Source organism: Mobula birostris, chromosome 29, assembly GCF_030028105.1.
Source record: "Mobula birostris isolate sMobBir1 chromosome 29, sMobBir1.hap1, whole genome shotgun sequence".
NCBI classification, from domain to species: Eukaryota; Metazoa; Chordata; class Chondrichthyes; order Myliobatiformes; family Myliobatidae; genus Mobula; species Mobula birostris.
In genome coordinates this window covers 30,434,070-30,446,183 of record NC_092398.1, presented here as the reverse complement: position 1 = coordinate 30,446,183, position 12,114 = coordinate 30,434,070, and the positions used below count along the sequence as shown (strand labels likewise).

The window sequence follows — 12,114 nt, the reverse complement described above, 5'->3', positions numbered from 1 at the left end:
ATCGTGGAGCAGTCCAGGACCAGAAGGTACAGCCTCAGAATTACAAGGATGCCCCTTTAGAACAGAGGTGAGGAATTTCTTTAGCTAGAGAGTGGTGAATCTGTGGAATTCATTGCCACACACAGCTGTGGAGGCCAAGTCATTGGGTATATTTAAAGCAGAGGTTGATAGGTTCTTGATTAGTAAGGGCGTCAAAGGTTACCAGAAGAGGCAGGAGAATGCGACTGAGAGGGATAACAAATCAGCCATGATGGAATGGAGGAGCAGACTTGATAGGCTGAACGGCCTAATTCTGCTCCTACGCCATATGGATATCGTGTGTCTCAGGCTCTTGGTAAACCTCGTGCATACCACTCTACCCCCAATACCTCAGGGACCTACCATTGAAGTCTTTCAGCTTCTGCTCCAGTTTGGCACACTTGGACTCCAGCTGCGAGAGGAACAGACAGAGCAGCACGGTCAGAGTAAGGCAGATCAACATCAAACCCCCACCACACCAAGGGCATCGGCACCAAACCCCCACCACACCGAGGGCATCGGCACCAAACCCCCAAAAAACCAAGACCATCAACACCAACCCCAACCACACCACGGCTACTGACACAAGAAGTCAGAGAGATACAGAGCGACACCAAGTCCAACCACAAGGGCAATGACACAAGAAGCGTTCATTGCCATCACCAATTCCCTCTTCACAGTAAACTTAAATCCCCCTCCATACTGTCCCATCGCACACTCTGAAGGTCAGATACGGAGTGAAGCACCCTCCACACTGTCCCGTCACATACCCCTGGGGTCAGAGAGTGAAGCTCCAACGCACCGTACCAACAAACAACCCTGAGGCAGTGTCTAGACACAGCAAAGCTCCGGCGATTCTGCCTGGAGCTGTGGAGGACCATTCCAGATCAACCCTCTCTCACCTGCTCCATTTTCTCCAGCGTAGCTTTGCTTGACTCCTGGGCCTCCTTTTGAATCTCATCAGCCACATCTTCCCTCGTGCTCCCATCGACACCCTGTCCATCCAAGATGGCCACCTCACTACCACTGGCTTCTTGGTCCTCACCATGCCGCGTGGCTTGTACCTCCTGATCATAGCGATGTTGTAGGGCTGAAACAGGTCAACAAGAATCACACGTTTATATTTCACAATAGAAGAGAGTTCCTCCCATGGCAGAGACGCCCCTGGGGTCACACACAGAGTGAAGCTCCCTCCACACCGTCCCATCACATACTCCCGGGGTCAGACACAGAGTGAAACTCCCTCCACACCACCCCATCACACACTCCCGGGGTCAGACACAGAGTGAAACTCCCTCCACAACGTCCCATCACACACTCCCGGGGTCAGACACAGAGTGAAACTCCCTCCACACTGTCCCATCACACACTCCTGGGGTCAGACACAGAGTGAAACTCCCTCCACAACAACCCATCACACATTCCCGGGGTCAGACACAGAGTGAAACTCCCTCCACACCGTCCCATCACACACTCCCGGGGTCAGACACAGAGTGAAGCTCCCTCCACACCGTCCCATCACATACTCCCGGGGTCAGACACAGAGTGAAACTCCCTCCACATCGTCTCATCATACACTCCTGGGGTCAGACACAGAGTGAAACTCCCTCCACACTGTCCCACCACACTCTCCCGGGGTCAGACACAAGAGTGAAGCTCCCACCACACCGTCCATCACACACTCCCAGGGTCAGACACATAGTGAAGCCCCCTCTAAGCCATCCTATCACACACTCCCGGATTAACATAGAACACAGAATAGTACAGCACAGTACAGGCCCTTCGGCCCACAAAGTTGTGCCGACCCTCAAACCCTGCCTCCCATATAACCCCCCACCTTAAATTCCTCCATATACCTGTCTAATAGTCTCTTAAACTTCACGAGTGTATCTGCCTCCACCACTGACTCAGGCAGTGCATTCCATGCACCAACCACTCTCCGAGTAAAAAACCTTCCTCTAATATCCCCCTTGAACTTCCCACCCCTTACCTTAAAGCCATGTCCTCTTGTATTGAGCAGTAGTGCCCTGGGGAAGAGGTGCTGGCTATCCACTCTATCTATTCCTCTTATCATCTTGTACACCTCTATCATGTCTCCTCTCATCCTCCTTCTCTCCAAAGAGTAAAGCCCTAGCTCCCTTAATCTCTGATCATAATGCATACTTTCTAAACCAGGCAGCATCCTGGTAAATCTCCTCTGTACCCTTTCCAATGCTTCCACATCCTTCCTATAGTGAGGTGACCAGAACTGGACACAGTACTCCAAGTGTGGCCTAACCAGAGTTTTATAGAGCTGCATCATTACCTCGCGACTCTTAAACTCTATCCCTCGACTTATGAAAGCTAACACCCCATAAGCTTTCTTAACTACCCTATCTACCTGTAAGGCAACTTTCAGGGATCTGTGGACATTTACCCCCAGATCCCTCTGCTCCTCCACACTACCAAGTATCCTGCCATTTATTTTGTACTCTGCCTTGGAATTTGTCCTTCCAAAGTGTATCACCTCACACTTCTCTGGGTTGAACTCCATCTGCCACTTCTCAGCCCACTTCTGCATCCTATCAATGTCTCTCTGCAATCTTCGACAATCCTCTACACTATCTACAACACCACCAACCTCTGTGTCGTCTGCAAACTTGCCAACCCACCCTTCTACCCCCACATCCAGGTCGTTAATAAAAATCACGAAAAGTAGAGGTCCCAGAACAGATCCTTGTGGGACACCACTAGTCACAATCCTCCAATCTGAATGTACTCCCTCCACCATGACCCTCTGCCTTCTGCAGACAAGCCAATTCTGAATCCACCTGGCCAAACTTCCCTGGATCCCATGCCTTCTGACTTTCCCTGTGGAACCTTGTCAAATGCCTTACTAAAATCCATGTAGATCACATCCACTGCACTATCCTCATCTATGTGCTTGGTTACTCCTCAAAGAACTCTATCAGGCTTGTTAGACACGATCTACCCTTCACAAAGCCATGCTGACTGTCCCTGATCAGACCATGATTCTCTAAATGCAGACACAAGAGTGAAGCTCCCTCCACAATGTCCCATCACACACTCCCAGGGTCAGACAAAGAGTAAAGCTCCCTCTGCACTGTCCCATCACACACCCCCCGATTCAGACACAAGAGTGAAGCTCCCTCCACAATGTCCTAACACACACTCCCAGGGTCAGACACAGAGTGAAGCTCTCTCTACACTGTCCCATTAGCAGGAAGCACAGGCCTTGTGTTGAAATGTCAATCATTTAGCACAGGTACTGGTTTGATTTATCGCTCTTCCAGTTACTTTCTCGAAACTTTGAATTTGATCAGAAAGTTTCTCTTCTTGCTTTTACTCTCAGTATGGGCTGCCCAGTCCCTTTTTTTTCCCCTTTTCTTTTTTTTAACCTTTTGTTTTTGTTTATAGAGAATAGTGGGGTTCTCTTTTTTAAATATACATAAAAAATTATATAAGTTCCTTTATCTTTTTTCTTTTTATGAAATGATAAGAGGAGAATTGATTATCTTATTTTTATTATATATTATTAGATTAATACTATGTATGATCTTGATAATGTTGATTTTACCTTTTATATGTATTGTTATCGATATAGATATTTGAGATAATTCTCTTGTTTGTACTTTTTTTTTAATTATTAAAAAGATTGATAAAGAAAGAAAGCAATTACCAGGAATGACACCAAGTAATTGTCATTAGCTGCACTGGTGACCCCTTTTACAACAGGGAGGTGCGTGGGAGAGGACGGAGACATTACCTGCCAGGTTTCTCTGCAGCGCCGTGTTCTCTGCCTGGAGCCTGAGTAACTCCCCGTCCACAGGGGTACCCGCCGGGTTGGAGTCAGATCCCGGAGCCTTCTCCTTCAGCTGTCTGTTCTCCGCCTCCAGCTCCTCGATCTGAGCGCAGAGCTGAAAGCAGGTGGCCGCACCATGTCAGACAGAGGGTGGAGACTCAATCTGCGCCGTGCGCCAGTGTCCAAATACTCCACCATCACCACAAACCTCAAACCTTCTCCTGAATCTGTTCCCCATTGTTGAAAGCTGTACTAAGGTCCACGCAGACCGCGTTCACTGCCCTATCCCCGTGGAATGAATCACTAGTAATAAAACACCCAGTGTAGCGGTCAGTGCAATGTTTTACAGCACCAGCAACCCAGGTTCAATACCTGCCGCTGTTGATAAGGAGCTTGCACCTTTTCCCCATAACCGCATGTGTTTCTCCTAGTGCTCCAGTTTCCTCCCACGTTACTGAGACCTACGGGTTAGGATTGGGAATAGTATGTTGGCGCCAGAAGCATGGCGACACTTTTGGGTTGTCCCCAGCACAGTCCTTGGTGTCTGATCACAAGGCACACTCTTTGTTATGTGATTCTTGCTTTTACAGTACCGTGCGAAAGTCTCAGGCACAGATAGGGTGTCTAAGACTTTTGCACAGTACTGTATTTGTCAACGTGCAGCGGAGAGCGAGCTTATAAATCTGGAGGGAGCAAAGGACGTTGGGGGTGGCGAGGGTGGAGCGCCACAGAAGGGGTGTGGGACAGGTGGCAGAGAAGGAGCGTCAGGGGTGGGATGTGGTGAGAGGTGCAGACACCCCCAGCTCTGAGACACCAGGCAAGGTCATTTGATTCCAAACAATAGATTTATTGATCTTTACAGAATATTTTTCCGGTGCTTCCCGCTCCCTCCCCCTTGCCGAAACATGATTCCCCTCTCCCTGCCCCCTTCCCGCTCTCAGTCCACAGTACAGACCCAGATCAGAATCAGGTTTACCAATGCTCACATATGTTATGAAATTTAATTTTGTTTAGTGGCAGCAGTACCATGCAAATGTCTTAGGCACCCTATGTGCCTCCCACTCCCCCTCCAAGTCAGCAAACCCTGGGGTCCCAGTTTCATGCAGGCAGGAGGCCCGAGGGCCAGTGACTAACCCCTCCCCCCCCCCCAAGTTAAGGAGACCCGGGTTTGAGGTCTGGTGATCAAATACATATGATTGGCCAGCCCTGGGATCGAAACCCAGCGGTCAGTTGTTAGAGGTCAAAGTCCCAGGGATCACCACTCAGAGACCAAAGCCTGAAGGTTGAGTCTGGAGGTCAAAGCTTAAAGGTCGGAGGTCTGAGAGTCCTCGAGTCTGGGCAAGGTTGGAGGCCCAGTGTCTGCAATTCAGAGAGTCCGTGCCAAGGACTGGACGTCGGTGGTTGGAGGTAGCTTGTCCTGAGGCTGGAGGCCTGTCTGCGTGTGAGGGGATGGGCTGGTGTAAAGGTAGGCAAGTGGGTTGTTTTGCTGCTGTTGTTTCATTTTGTTTTGAGGCTGTGTTATTGTTGCTTCTCTACTGAATACTGTGGGCATGCTACGTCGGCACTGAAATGTGTGCCCCCTTAGGTTACAGTTATAGTGTCATAGACGAGGACAGCACAGAAACCAGGCCCTTCAGCCCATCTAGTCCATGCCTAGTCCCATCGACCCACGTCTGGACCATAGGCTTCCCATCCATGTATCTATCCAAGCTTCTCTTAAATGTTGCAATCGAACCCGCAGCCACCAGTTCTCACCACCCTCTGAGGGCGACAGTATAGAATGAGCTGCTGGCAGAAGTGGAGAGTAGGGGTTTGACCCTCTGAGTGAAGAAGTTACTGGTAAATATCTCACCTTTCACCCTTATCCTATGACCTCAGGTTGTAGTCCCACCCAACCTCAGTGGAAAAAGCCTGCTTGCATTTACCCTATCTATACCCTTCATAATTTTGTACACCTCTATCAAATTTCCCCTCAACCTTCTACGTTCCAGGGAATAAAGGCCTAACATATTCAAACTTTTCCTAAAATTCAGGTCTTCCAGTCCCGACAACATCCTTGTAAATTTTCTCCACATGCTTTCAATCTTATTGATGGCTTTCCTGTAGGCAGGTGACCAGAGCTACACACAATACTCTAAATGAGGGCTCGCCTACGCCTTATACAAATCAACATTACATCCCATGTCCTGTACTCAACATTTGATCTACAAAGGCCAGCATGTTTCTCTACGGCCCTATCCACCTGTGACATCACTTTCAAGGAATTATGGATCGCTATTCCCCAGTTCCTCTGACTACCGCATTCTCCGTGTAAAACTTACCCTGCTTTCCCCTCCTCTCCAGCAAGAGGAACCAAAAATCAAAAAATCTCTTTACTATGTCTTGAAGTATTCAACCGCCACAACTATTTTCACACTTCACTGTCTCGTTCTCTAAATTTAAATTATATTGAAGTAAGATTTTTTGAGTTAATCTACAAAACTTGAGCATCATTGTCAAATCTTAAGAAAAATTCCAAATCCTGTCAATTTATTGAAAAAATGGAAAATTACAGGGTTGAAAAGGCATTCATCCCCTCTGTAATTAATATGCTAATTTCCCTCAGGCGCAATACTGTAATAGTACCCTGCTGACGCAAAAAATTGGAGGATCAGCTGCTTTCAGTGAATTCATAAGAATAAATACCCCCTCCCTCAACAGTATGGTCGATTGTCAACAGATCAAACCAAACTGAAGACAAGACAGCATTCATGGTAAGTCAGGGAAATGATTACAGAGAAGCACAAATCTGGGGAAGGGTACAGGACCATCTTAAAGGCGCTGAATATACCACAGAGCTCAGTGCAATCCATCGTGAAAAGGTGGAACCACAGCCACACTGTCAAGGTCGGGCTGCCTCTCCACACTCAGTCACCAGAGACGAATGGCACGTGTGAGAGAGGCTACTGAGTGCTACTTGTAAGAGAGTCACTCTGAGTGAGGTACAGAAGTCAGTGGCTGCAACTGGAGATGAAGTCCGTGGTTTTACAATCTCCAAGGCCTTGCACAAAAAGGGTACTTATGGAAGAGTAGTAAGGAAGAAGCCCTGGCTAAAAAAAAACATACCTTTGCCCATAAAGACTCTGAAAAGCTACACTGAGAAGATATGTAAAGATGTGGAAAAAGGTCTTGTGGTCAGATGAGACTAGAGTGGACCTTTCTGGCCTCAACACTAAACAGCACGTGCATGTGGCCTAAATCTAGTACTGCACATCAACCAATAACACCATCTCTACTGCAAAGTAGGTAGCATTATGCTATGGTGATGCTCTTCAGCAGCAGGGACTGGAAATCTGGTCAGGATGGATGGGAAGATGGATGCTGCTAAATACATGGATAAAAACCTGCTCATCTCTGCCAGAAAGCTTAAACTATGGAGGAAGAAGTTCAACTTTCAGCAGCACAAGGACCCAAAGCACACTGCCAGAGCAACCATGGAGTGGCTTCCAATGAAGAAAATCGATGTCCTTGAGTGGCCCAGTCAGAGTCCTGACCTTAACCTGACTGATCATCTCTGGCAAGACCTCAGGATTGCTGTCCACCGTCACTCCCCAACTACCTGGCACAGCGTGAACAATTTTGCAAGGAGAAATGGGCAAATCTTGCTCCATCCCGCTGTGCAAAGCTAATAGAGAATTATCCAAAAAGACCACTGGCTGTAATAGCCGTGAAAGGTGGTTCATTTAAGTACTGAGTAAAGGGGGTGAATACTTTCGAACTGCTGACATTTCAGTTTTTCATGCTTACAATTTTCCCTTTATTGGGCTCTACTGTGGAAAAAGGTAGCATGTGATTCACAAATTAAAAATCTCAGTTAAATTGATCAAAATCTCTGGTTGTAACACTCATTTCTGTGAAAAGAAGGTTGGGGGCTGATTACCTTTACACATCACTGTATTCCTTAATTACTTACACAGGAAATACTACTCACTCTTCTGCAGTGCCCCATCGGCACGGAAACAAGCCCTTCGGCCCATCTGCACCATGCTGACCAAGATGCCTGTCCAGAGTCATAGAAAATTACCGTACAGAACCAGGCCTTTCTGCTCTGCGCCGAACCATTTAAACTGCCTAGTCCCATCGAACTGCACCCTGATGATAGCCCTCCCTACCCCTCCCCTCATGGTACCTATCCAAACTTCACTTAAACATTGAAATCGAGCTTGCATGCACCATCCGCACCGGCAGTTCGTTCCACGCTCCCACCACCGTCTGACTGAAGAAGTTTCCCCTCATGTTCCACTTAAACATTTCAGCTTTCACCCTTAACCCATGACCTCTAGTTGCAGTCCCACACAACTTTGGCGGAAAAAGCCTGCTTGCACTTACCCTATCTGTACTCCTCATAATTTTGTATGCCTCTATCAAATCTCTCCTCAGTCTTCTACGTTCCAAAGAATAAAGTCCTAAACTATTCGATATTTCCTTATAATTCAGGTCCTCCAGAACCGGCAACATCCTTGTAAATTTTCTCAGTACTCTTTGAACCTTATTTACAACTTTCCTAAAATCAATCATCCTTCTAAGCCAGTCATATTTGCCAGCATTTGGCGCATATCCCTTCCTCATCCCTAGTAACACACACAGAAAATGCTGGAGGAACTCAGCAGGTTAGTCAGAATCTGTGGAGAGGAGTAAACAGATGACAGGGCTGAGAACAACCTTAGTTTTGTTGTGTTGGTTGTTAACATAAACAATTCATTTCAGTGTACGTTTTTGAATACAGGTGTCCCCCGCTTTCTGAACGTTCATTTTACAACTGTTCGTTTTTACAAAAGACCTACATCAATACCTGTTTTTGCTAACCGAAAGAGGATTTTTCCTTTTATGAAAAAAGACGCCCGCTTTAAACTTGTGTTTACCCCAAGAAAGACTACCATGACCGTGAAGCCTTGCGCGGTAGGTGTGTGCACATGTGTGTACGTGCAGATTTTTTTTCTACAAATCAGTTTTGGCTCAATCTTCCCGATTCTGTTAAGTGAAACTAAACTGTACATACATTATTTCTACTTTATATAGGCTGTGTATTTATCATATCATTCCTGCTTTTACAATATGTTAGTGTTACTTTAGGTTTTATGTGCTATTTGGTAGGTTATCTTTTGGGTCTGAGAACGCTCAAAAATTTTTCCCATATAAATTAACGGTAATTGCTTCTTCACTTTACGCCATTTCGGCTTACGAATGGTTTCATTATGCTCCACCCTCGGATAGCGGGGGAAACCTGTATGTACGATAGATAAATGAACCTGAATCAGAATCCACCGTCAACGATCACCAATCTGCTCCTGACCATTCTCTGAGCCTCAGGAAAGCTGGGGGCATTCGATTCACTGCCCGGAGGATAGGGAGTTGGGGGGGAGGAAGAATTTCTACCCTGGTTGGATGGGCGGGCTATAGCTCACCTTGGAGAGCTCCTGCATGAGGGTGCTGTTCTGCAGCCGGAAGTCGTCCTCCTGACTGTGTAACTTCCCCTGGAGCATCTCATTCTCGCTCAGGAGGGCGTCCACTTCCTAGGGGGGAAAGAGGTCGTCACCAAGAGGGCGGAAGGTGGTTTTAGGACCTGCACGTACTTCACCACAGTCGAGAAGCTGTGCTCCGACACACGCCACGCCAACACCACCTCACCGCTTCTGCCAGCACAAAGGGCATCGCTAGACCCATGACCCAGGGAGCTAAAGCACTTCCGCTCACACCCAAGTTGTGAGCCTCGGGACCAGCCTCCTCACCCCCACCACAGCCCAAAGGCTCATGACCCTTCCATCCCTCGTGCCCCCAGAGCTCCACCTGAAATCATTGACCCAGCACCCCCCTCTCCCCGAGCCCTCATCCTGAGGTTACTCTCTGGATGGAGGCTTCACCACCCTAGGGGTTGGGAAGAGGTGGGTCAAGGGAAAGGGAGAGAAAACCTCCCACCAGACTGCCATCTTAAAATGGGAAAAGGCGGGGCAGGGACTAGATGCCAAGGCGCCCTGTGAGTAACACGGGCGAGAGAGACGCAGACCCAAATGCACATGTGGGACCAGGTGACATACCATTTGCCACTCCACCCCCCCCCCCCCCACCACCACCAATAACCTGTGGAGCCCTGGACCCTTGGAGTATGTGGGCAGGCAGCTGTCCCTCTCTGGATCCTTACCTGTGCCTTCTTGCTTTTAGTGACAGCCTATGGGATAGAAGAGAGAGAGGAGGAAGGTTAAATTTGCAGCAAGAGGTCTTGGTACAGCAGAATGGAACCAGTTGGGAGCTCCGCACGACAGATGGGATCTCACAAGCCCATTCTGTCCCTGCCAACACCCCCTCCCTCCACCACAGGCCCAGCCCAGGAAAAGAAATGCAGCAGGAGTGTGGTGACTTGTTGCAAGCTGCTCTCTAAACACACACTCATTACTTCAGAACATTAGGAAACATTAGTAAGTTTTTGACAAGAACAGACCTTTCGACCTAACAGAGCTTGGCAAATTCCTATTCACGTTGTTTATTGAAGTAACTATCGAGTTCAGATTTGAAGGTCTCGAAGGTACTACTCTCAACTACACAACTAGGTACAGTGCCTAAAAAAGGCATTCACCTCCTTGGAAGTTTTCATGTTTTATTGTTTTACAGCATTGAATCAGTGGATTTAATTTGGCTTTTTTGACACTGATTAACACAAAAAGACAGTTGTGTCAAAGTGAAAACAGATCTCTACAAAGAGATCTAAATTAATTATAAGTACAAAACACAAAATAATTGATTGCGCAAGTTTTCACCCCCTTCAAATCAGATGCACCTTTGGCAGCAATTACAGCCTTGAGTCTGTGTGGATAGGTCTCTATCAGCTTTGCACATCTGGACACTGCAATTTTTCCCCATTCTTCTTTACAAAACCGCTCAAGCTCTGTCAGTTTGCATTGGTATTGTGTGTGAATAGCTCTTTTCAAGTCCAGCCACAAATTCTCAATTGGATTGAGGTCTGGACTCTGATTTGGCCACTCCAGGACATTAACTTTGTTGTTTTTAAGCCATTCCTGTGTAGCTTTGGCTTTATGCTTAGGGTCATTGTCTTGCTAGAAAACAAATCTTCTCCCAAGTTGCAGTTCTCTTACAGACTGTATCCTGGTTTTCCTCCAGGATTTCCCTGCATTTTGCTGCATTCATTTTACCCTCTACCTTCACAAGCCTTCCAGGGCCTGCTGCAGTGAAGCATCCCCACAGCATGATGCAGCCACCGCCATGCTTCATGGTAGGGATGGTTTGTTTTTGATGATGTGCAGTGTTTGGCTTATGCCAGACTTAGTGTTTAGCCTGATGACCGATAAGCTCAACTTTGGTTTCATCAGAGCATAGAACCATCTTCCAGATGACTTCAGTCTCCCACATGCCTTCTGGTAAACTCTAGCCGAGATTTCATATGAGATTTTTCCAACAGTGGCTGTCCGTTTGCCACTCTCCCATAAAGCTGCAACTGGTGAAGCACCCAGACAACAGTTGTACGTGCAGTCTCTCCCATCTCAGCCACTGAAGTTTGTAGCTACTCCAGAGTTGTCATGGGTCTCCTGGTGGTCTCCCTCAGTAGTCCCCTTCTTGCACAGTCACTCAGTTTTTGAGGACGGCCTGCTCTGGTAGATTTACATCCGTGCCATATTCTTGATTATTGACCTAACTGTACTCCAACGGATATTCAGTGACTTGGGAGATTTTCTTGTATCCATCTCCTGACCTGTGCTTTTCAATAATCTTCTCACGGAGTTGCTTGGCGTGTTTTTTTGTCTTCATGGTATTTTTGCCAGGCTACTGACTCACCAGCAGTTGGGCCTTCCAGATACAAGTGTATTTTTACTGTAATTAAATGAAACACAGTGTCTGCACACAGATCTCCATTTAGCTAATTATGTGACTTCTAAAACCAATTGGCTGCACCAGTGATGATTTGGTGTGTCATATTAAGGGGCGGGGGGTGAACACTTGTGCAATCAATTATTTTGTGCTTTATATTTGTAATTAATTTAGATCACTTTGTAGAGATGTTTTCACTTGTTCAATGTTTAAAAAGTCAAACTAAATCCACTGTGATTCAACGTTGTAAAACAATAAAACATGAAAACTTCCAAGGGGGCTGAATACTTTTTATAGGCACTGTAGTTTGTTCCATGCGTCCACAATTCACTGTGTAAAGTAATGCTTCCTGATGGTAGTCTGAAATCTTCCTTTAACCAGTCTCCACCTATGGCCCCATGTCCTCATTGATGGATTAAGTTTGAAGTAGCAGCTGT

General features: G+C 47.0%; 1 protein-coding gene across 3 annotated transcripts in view; it reads right to left on the bottom strand.

Annotated features, from left to right (window-relative positions):
- gripap1 (GRIP1 associated protein 1) overlaps positions 1-12,114 on the bottom strand; it is a 98,021-nt gene that overhangs the window by 68,351 nt on the left and 17,556 nt on the right. For all 3 annotated transcript variants that reach the window (XM_072246232.1, XM_072246233.1, XM_072246234.1), the window contains 5 exons: positions 9,999-10,025; positions 9,265-9,372; positions 3,785-3,935; positions 921-1,108; positions 382-430 (listed from right to left, as the gene is read on the bottom strand). In XM_072246232.1, the coding sequence (XP_072102333.1) occupies positions 382-430; positions 921-1,108; positions 3,785-3,935; positions 9,265-9,372; positions 9,999-10,025 (523 nt within the window). The remainder of the gene's footprint in view (positions 1-381; positions 431-920; positions 1,109-3,784; positions 3,936-9,264; positions 9,373-9,998; positions 10,026-12,114) is intronic.